At 37.8% G+C, this 8,602-nt stretch overlaps 2 protein-coding genes across 2 annotated transcripts; one reads left to right on the top strand and one right to left on the bottom strand.

The window, feature by feature from the left end:
* Nucleotides 1–690: 690 nt before the first annotated feature.
* Nucleotides 691–3,359, top strand: LOC137731868 (uncharacterized membrane protein At4g09580-like). The gene is made up of 4 exons (XM_068471111.1): nt 691–970; nt 1,797–2,067; nt 2,149–2,319; nt 2,823–3,359. The coding sequence occupies exons 1-4, from the start codon at nt 750–752 to the stop codon at nt 2,946–2,948; spliced, it is 789 nt and encodes a 262-aa protein (XP_068327212.1). The 5' UTR covers nt 691–749; the 3' UTR covers nt 2,949–3,359.
* A 1,079-nt stretch (nt 3,360–4,438) lies between these two features.
* On the bottom strand, nt 4,439–7,589 carry LOC137731092 (uncharacterized). The gene is made up of 6 exons (XM_068470169.1): nt 6,777–7,589; nt 6,636–6,694; nt 6,211–6,280; nt 5,966–6,091; nt 5,698–5,826; nt 4,439–5,024 (listed from the first exon to the last, which is right to left on the bottom strand). Exons 1-6 carry the CDS (start codon nt 7,551–7,553, stop codon nt 4,563–4,565), a joined length of 1,623 nt encoding a protein of 540 aa, XP_068326270.1. The 5' UTR covers nt 7,554–7,589; the 3' UTR covers nt 4,439–4,562.
* Between the last annotated feature and the right edge of the window lie 1,013 nt (nt 7,590–8,602).

Here is an 8,602-nt window from a genome sequence, read left to right on the forward strand (position 1 = left end):
TACATTCCTACAAACACATTTCTCTCTACAATCTCTCCCTCTGCCACCGGCCCTCTCTCTGTGTCAGATAAAATAGACCACAACTTACTTAGAATACGGGCATTTTAATAATCACACTAGTTTTTATTTCAATTCATGTGAGTTAGTATACATTTTATATGGATCAATAGCATTCATACTTTGATTTGAGACAGTTTTAGTAAACAATTTCAACAAGAATTTGATCCTGATAGCACCTCATTCCAATTCTTTCTTAATTCAATTCATCGTTAATTCATGTCAACTCAATCTAATTATGGAGTAATTAAGTCATAAAAATTGATATGATTCTAAAGAAATTATTTTATTTTATTTTTATAATTAAATGGTCATCGATTTTAGTAACTTTTTTTTTCCTGTTAATAGTGGTGATTTTTAGATAAAAATTAAGAAATTAAACGTTTTTATTATAAAATTTATATAATAAATATTATTATTTAGAAGAAATGAGGTACGTATATTCTTACTCGGAGATGCAAAATATTATTATCCTAATTGTTTTAACATCGTTTTTCAATTTGCATATAACTCGTATTATTAGGACACCAGCGAATGTCCCTTCTTTCTCTCTTCCTCCTCCTCTCCTCTCTCTCCAAAACCATAATAAAATAGCAGAGGGGAGAGAGAAAGAAGAGAAAAGGTGCTATTCTCTCTAACTTTTCCCCAGAAAATTGCAGAAAGAGAAAAAGGAGAGGAAAACTTAGAGAGAGATGGGGAAAGGAGACGACAGTGGCGGCGATGTGAAGGTGGTTGGTGCAGAAGTGGGATCCGATAATAGTAAGTTCCCGTTGAACTTTTGGGAGGTTACCCTGGCTTCCACCGTCGTATTGGGCTTCTTGTTTGGCCTTCTGGCTGTTTACCTGACCATGCCCGCATCGGATTACAGCTTCCTCAAGCTCCCCCGTAGCCTCCAAGATCTTCAAATCCTCAGGTACTCTTATTTTTTCTGTTCTTTTTTTTTTTTTTTTTTTTTTTTTTTTTCAAATTTCTTATGCATTTCCCATGAATCTGAATTGGCTTTTTAGGATTGAATTTTCCAGGAAAAACCACAAATTTTGATGGGAAAATTTTTGGTTTTCGTATGTATATGATACCAATCTGGGACTATTTATTTTTTCCCTCTGAATTTTTTTGTAAATTATGGATTTTTAGCTTTCAATCCAATTAATAGCAAACTAATTAGGAAACCCATAAATTTATTTGGAAGAGGCCTGATTTTTGCTTGGATCCATCTTCTTGCTAGATGCCTGAGGCATTTTATTTTCATTAATGGATAGAATGCTTGCCTTCTAATTATCTGCATTGGCCTTTGTTTTTCTTAAACGTTATAGGTCATATTGTTAATGCACCAGGTTTTGGCCTAAGCGAGTTTAGATTCGGGCATTAGTTATTATAGTAATTTTGCGTTGGTTATGACATGAATGCTATGCTGGATACGGAGTACTGCATTGGTCTGACCTTAATATGTAATAGGAGGAGAGATTAATGCTGGATATGGAGTATTGCATTATTGTGACTGTTAAGTGTTGATGACTTTGTTACTCGAAAATTTTGTGATGCATAGTTTTAAATTGTATTGTCGGAAAAAACTATGAACTTGGTTGCGTGTAGTTATGTACTCCGCTAGTATTATGACTAATGTATTGTGTTTTGTTCCATCTACATGTGCTCTGTTTACAGTTACATTGTAGAATATGAATTTGATGGTATTATCCAGTTTTATTTATTTTGTTTTCTTGTTATCTTCTTCTTGTTAGAATTCACCTCGAGGACTACACAAGTGACTACACTGCTCAGGTTCTGTTAGGATACTGCATGGTTTATATATTCATGCAGACTTTCATGATCCCTGGTACTGTATTTATGTCCTTGCTTGCCGGTTCCCTTTTTGGAGTCTTCAAAGGTGTAGCTTTGGTGGTGTTTAATGCTACTGCTGGTGCATCTTCTTGTTTTTTCTTGTCAAAGCTGATCGGGAGACCCCTTGTCTTCTCTCTTTGGCCCGACAAGCTGCAATTTTTCCAAAACCAGGTACATTCAGATGTCTTCATATCTCTCATTGATACCTAACCTTCAAAATATGAGTGAATCATTTTATTGTTTTTCAAACAGGTAGCTAAAAGAAGAGAGGGACTATTGAACTATATGTTGTTTCTACGGTTAACTCCGACCTTGCCAAATACATTTATTAATGTTGCTTCACCAATAGTTAATGTGCCTTACCATATATTCTTCCTGGCAACTTCAATTGGTCTGATACCGGCTGCTTACGTCACTGTCAGGGTATGTATCCTGCACCAAATCTGTATAAATATTAAGTTTAGTTGTTTCTAAGAACATCAGAATATTATAAGAACCCTGTGCAGATCTTGAAGATTTCTATTGCCGAATGATCCAGTTAACAATCAGTTATCTATTTTTTTTATATTTTATATTGTTTTCCCCTTTTTGTCATGGAGGAAGATAAATATACCTTCAGCTCGACACCATCACTATCCACATTTTGACTAATGCAAAAAAATATGTAGTTGTCTTTAAAATGTTAGCTCTCTAATATCTGAAGACAAAAGAATCATTCTGGAGATTGGTTTTTATTTTGGGTCAATTACTGCATGGGTCGAGCTCAAACTCCTGCTACCAGCATGTTAAGGTGGTGAGATATAGTTGACCCTAATCTATAAGGGACAAGTATATTAGCAATTTGTTTGAGTTGTCTTGTCTTCGTAATGCTCTACTCGATTGTCACTGTTTGTGCCTATGTAATTGACTACGTTTTTGTGCTGCAGGCTGGATTAGCTCTTGGAGAGTTGCGATCCCTTGGGGATCTCTATGACTTCAACTCGATAGCCACCTTGTTCTTCATTGGAGTTGTCTCAATTGCTCCCACGCTAGTGAGCAAGAACAAATCATAGTCTCACTTGCAGAACTTTGCTTGGTGTACACGAGGTCCTTGTTCTACTTGCAGCCATTTGGGTATCACCTCTGTGCAGATTAGCGTCAAATAATTGCAATACAAAGGTATATGTCTGCTATTGGATATTACTGCCTGGTTGGAGCTCCATCGGATAAATTGTTATGTGGCTGGTGTCTCCGTGACCTTGGATGGAATTTGGTCACTGTCATGTTTCATTCGGGTGGTGGGTTTGGGTCTAAATGTGTGTGACTTCGATTTCAGTGGTAAGAAAGTCTCTAATTTTATAGGGTATGTATATCATTCATTGTCAAGAAAAATGTAAAGGCAGTCTCTAGTGAACTTCTGACTTATCTCAGCTCTTGTTGAGTTATCCGAGTCCCAAGATGATCTTAGTATTGTTTTTCATAAACTTGACTAAAACGTCAAGATGAAACTCACGTAACTGTCTTTCGTCAGGTTAACAATTTCATCATAGTGTTAGCTGATGCAGGCTGTCTGGTATGTCCAAGGGAAGGCCAGGTGCTTTGTAACAAAGCACTTATGCCGTCTAATCTCCCAAAAGTTTGAAGTAGGTAAGGTATTTAAGCATCTAGAATTTGCTTGGCATGGAAGTTTAGAATTGCAGGCTTAGGCTTGGGAGCTCAAACAAGTCATCTTTGGGAATGAATATTACTTTTTCTGATAACGAGGATGCATTAGAATGGAAGCCTGGAAGTACAAATTGAAACGTCTGATGCAAGTCTTATGGTGATTGTCTTGGAGACGATTCGTAGTCGTGGTGGCGGCGGCGGTGGCGTGCGGGGGCTCGTTGGTTTGTTCTATTTGCAACATCTGAAACCGCAAAAATCACCTTATCACGACAAACAAAAATCCAAAACCAAATTACCGCATTGGCATCTCTAAATGATTCGATATCCCAATAACCCAATAAAGTCATTAAGACTTACTTTTTGGGTTTTCTTGTCAAACGATATATATTGTTACATTAGCCGTTAGCGGGTCTAAACTCATGTCATGATGATAATATTTCTCTCTACCACTGTGATGAAGGGTCACTTGCATTAAGACTTATAATTTCTTTAACATATCCATATTTTCACTTCTAAAAAGACCAAAGAGCCCCATAGTTAAAGAAGCTAACGTTTCCCCAATTGAAGAAATGGGGTAATATCAGATAGAAATGAGGAGTTGAGCGAATAACGTGAGACTGAAAATAGTGCGAGGGTCGAAGTGGCTTTGTGCAGATTGTAGAGTACAAGAGCACGGCTAAAAATAAGCCTTTTCAAGTATACAAGTGACGGTGGAGAGGGCAAAATCAAACCTAAGACTTCAAATGCTCTTGACCACTTAAACTACAAGTCAGTGTTGAAGATGCTTACGGAGAACGGATTGTTTGGTGCCCTTAACCACTCCTCTCTTCCTATCTCTTTACTATCACGGATAAACCCCATTCTAATCCATGTATCTATCAATAGATTGGGAACCAGCTCAAGGAAAATAAAATCAGAATAACTAAGTAAAACAATATAATCAATTTGACAATCTCTTACTTGTACAAGAAATACAAATTTGGAAAGGGTACACATTTCGTACTCTCGCATTTTGTGTATTCCTACCTAAATTTCTTGAATTTCTTTTTCTGCTGGGAGCTATCTGGACTCCGGCTATCCAGCTTACGCTTTGTACCTGTTTGTTTTGATGCAGCACCACCTTTCAGTGCTTCTTTAGCCTTTCTCGCAGCAACAGAAGGTCTTTTATCTTTACGCTCTTTCGGCTTCACTCCACTAGGGAATCTTGATTCAAACTTATCCGGTCTACTGCCTTTTGCATTAAACTTCTTTTGGACACCAGGCTTACCAGCACGCAGGCCCTGGTAAGATGCTTTTGAACTCGACTTGTTAAAATCTGGACTCCTTGAGTCCACAGCTCGCTTTTTGGCTGAAGACTTAGCTTCCGGTGCAGATGAGGGGTTCTTTCTCTTCGTTGGGGTTGACTCTGGTTTTGCATGAGACAGCCTGAGCTCCCGATCCCCAAGCTTCAAGTTTCGCCTCTTAACAACCAAATTTGCAGCTTCCTGGATGCCCAAATAGACAGACAACAGAAGATACTGGATAAGATAATACAATGAAACAGGAGTACCTTGAGAAACTACAGCATATACAAATTCAGCTACAGAGTTTACACGACTATGGCACTCCATACGGCAAACAATATAATTTATTTAGTCTAGTCAAATATGCACGTATTCAATACCAGACATTCAACCTTAGTTTTGAAGTAAAATATTTATGCTACAAGAATGTTCCAAATAAAATACAATCATACAGTCACAGAAACTACTGCAGCGACAATTCCATATTTCTCTCCTGAGTACAACTTTAAGACAAAGCAAATAAAGATAACGGCGGCAGCAGACACTTAGCAGCCAATATGCATAGTTCAAGAATTGATCAGAGTCATTCTTTTGCTTAATTAACATCATCGTATACTTAGTGGCCAGCTGCCATGGAAACAAATTCATAATTTTAGGGTTGAAGGAAAAATGTTTCACATATGTCCCAGGAGACAACTGGGTGTCAAATCAACATCCCCATGAGGACTCTCACTAAATGGGCACAGCACAGCATCCAAGAAAGTGTGAATAATCAATTAAACAACCACATATCTGAGTTCAAAAGGCATGACATTATTACAAAGAAATATCGATTGTAAATGGGGTTTGATAAGCGTTGGTGAAAATAACATACCCTTGTTCTAAACAAAACATAAGCAATGCCCTTTCCAATACCATAGTTAGGATCCCTGATTATGCGAATAGCTTCAACACTGGAACCAAGATTGTTGATACCGCAAAACAACTGATAAACTTCCTCATCCTGCAAAAGAAAAGAAATTGTTATCCACATATTGCAACTAATATAAATAGAAATTGCCAAATTGAGCGGGGAAAAGTTACAAAGAGAAATAATAATAATAATAATAATAATAGTAATAAATCCTAGCAGAGGAATTCACCTTCACATCAAATGGAAGGTTACCCACAAAAACAGTTCTCGTGTGATCGTAAACAGTAGCACTCTCCCCCTTCAGCTTCTTACGAGGTGGGCATGCCCTGTCAACACGGATATGATGTCCTTCAACCTACATCAGCATGCATAATAATTAAAAAGTCAAGGCACGAGATTAACACTTCAGCTTTATGGTAAGAAACAGCTTATGCAGAATGATATAAATCAGCCAACTTCATGAGAATAACATACCACAGCCATGTTATGGGACAAGGAAGTCTGTGCCGATTCCTCCATTTTGAAAACAACGTAGGCATTAACACTGCAACACAAAATCTATTATTTCAAAGGCAATCATAAATTTTTTAAATTTGAAATTTTCTTGCCAACAAGCATCAAAAGTCTATTATCTATATCATTTTACATGTTTTAACAACTTAAAGTCACACGAAATGTAAATCCCTGACAACCTAAATGTATTGGCGAATAAGGGAGTCAATCTTCCACGGTAAGATTTTACTTGAGCTATGATAGATCACAATAGAACAGCTAGAAGCCTATACCCCTATCCAAATCTGATGGTAAATTATAAACAGGACCTTACGTGCTTCAAAACGTTTATAAATACAACAAGCAGTTCCTAAAACCAACTGATCATGTGAGTGAGAAATGATTACCTGTCAGCTTTATCGTGGATTTGCTTCGTGAGTATTGCTCCCTTTCTGGGTCTTTTCGTCTGAACAAAAATAAAACAAATGTATAAATCAGTAACAAAACAATATATTTAATCTCCAAACATTCCAACACAAAGTACTCACATCCAAGATTGGCACGGAGCGAATCCTCACTGACTCTACCTCTCCAAACTTAGTGAACTCCTTCATCAAAGCCTTCTTCTTGACCTTCAAGGGCAAATTTCCAACAAAAACAGTCCTCAATAGCTTGCTCTCGTCATCAAAACCTTCGGTCGAAACCAACATATCAGCTGGGTTATCCACTGTCTTCCTCTTCTCCCCAACAGTCCTCTTCTCCTCCTTGTCCCCATCCTCCTCGCCCTCCTTCACCCCATACTTCTTCACCTCATATTCCCTCTCAACTTCATCCCTTTTCCTCTTCTTCCCATCCTTCTTCTTCGCCGGGGCATTCCCTTTCTCCGAGGCTTCATCACTTTCCCGTCTTGACAACCCTTCAAACTCAGAACCCAAATTAGGGTTTTCAGAATCGGGAGTTTCCGGCAGCTTCCTTTTCTTCCTTTTTTTGCCCTCCAACTCCACAGGACCCTCTGAAGCTTCTTCGTTCAGCGAACCGGAAGCCGCTTTCTCTTTGCTCCTCCTCTTCCGCTTCTTCACGTCACCGTCACCGTCATCACCATTGTTTTCAGGCTCGACATAATTGATGCTTTCAGCAGGTTCAGCCGAAGGGGCAACAAACCCTTGGTCGGGTTCCCTGTTCTTCCTCCTGAAGGGGTTGCTGTCAGAGAAGATGGCAGGGGCGGCGTCGTGGCTGACGGCGTCGCCGAACAGGGTCTTGAAGATGTCGGACTGAGCTGCTGAAACGGCGTCGCTTTCTGGCTCCTTGGGTTTCTTCCTACCCATTGTATTTTGGTTTGAAGGAATTCGAAACCCTAGAGTCCTCTTTTCTTACAAGAATCAGGAGGGAGCGTTCGGAAGCGGTTGCAAACAGAGCGGGCCGGATCAACTTCAATTTCAGACCTTGGTGGGCTCAGAGATCAAATTGGCCCAAAGACAAAACTGTACTATTTTCTCGAGAGATTTCAATGCATCTAGAACATCGTTATGTTTTAATATAACTTAGAAGTTGGGCATATCAACCTTTTTGTCCTCTCATATTCTAGCATGTACAACATACCTTTCACATTTTCCACTTATGATGTGTCACTTAAAAATTAAGTATTTAGTGCATTTAAAAAGGAGATTTTCTGAAATATGATATGAAGTTATGAACTTATACACCATTTTTTTTATCTCAATTGTATCTTGATGAGCATAAATTGTGCTGTTTATTTTAAACCGAGGACTACGTTTTCTTGTGATGTTTTGCACTTAAATGAAAGAAATTACATGGTTTTGTGTCTTGGCCAACTTGGTGAGATGAAAAAGTTCCTATTATTTTCTTTAATGTTTAGTCAAACGTGTGTGCTTGGAGCTTTATTTGGTATAAACCAATTAGTTAAATTAGCATTTAATGCGTGTTTTCTAAAAAAAAAAAAAAAAAAAAAAAGGAAAAATTAGCATTTAATGCGTTTAATTAGTTAAATTAGTTAAATTAGCAAGCCATTTGTGTTTTGTATATTGCCCATGTGCCATGGAATTAGTCATACATTTCCACCATGTAAATGTTATGTAGGAGACAAAAAGGAAAGTAGCAAATTGTTATAAACAGGTCAAAGTTAGAGAGATAACCTTTTTAATGGTAGGTGCGAGGTAGATGTAAAATGTCACACTAAAACTATAGCACAAGAGGATAACAAATAAAAGATAGAGGAATAGATGACGTTACTGATCTTTTCTCTCGTTCTCTTCTTTTATATTTTTCTGTATCTTTTGATTGCAGTCGAGTGCTCTATTTATAGAGCAACTCATATTACTACATTTGAAATTTACAACACACTTTTGACAATATG

Source organism: Pyrus communis, chromosome 4, assembly GCF_963583255.1.
Source record: "Pyrus communis chromosome 4, drPyrComm1.1, whole genome shotgun sequence".
NCBI classification, from domain to species: domain Eukaryota; kingdom Viridiplantae; phylum Streptophyta; class Magnoliopsida; order Rosales; family Rosaceae; genus Pyrus; species Pyrus communis.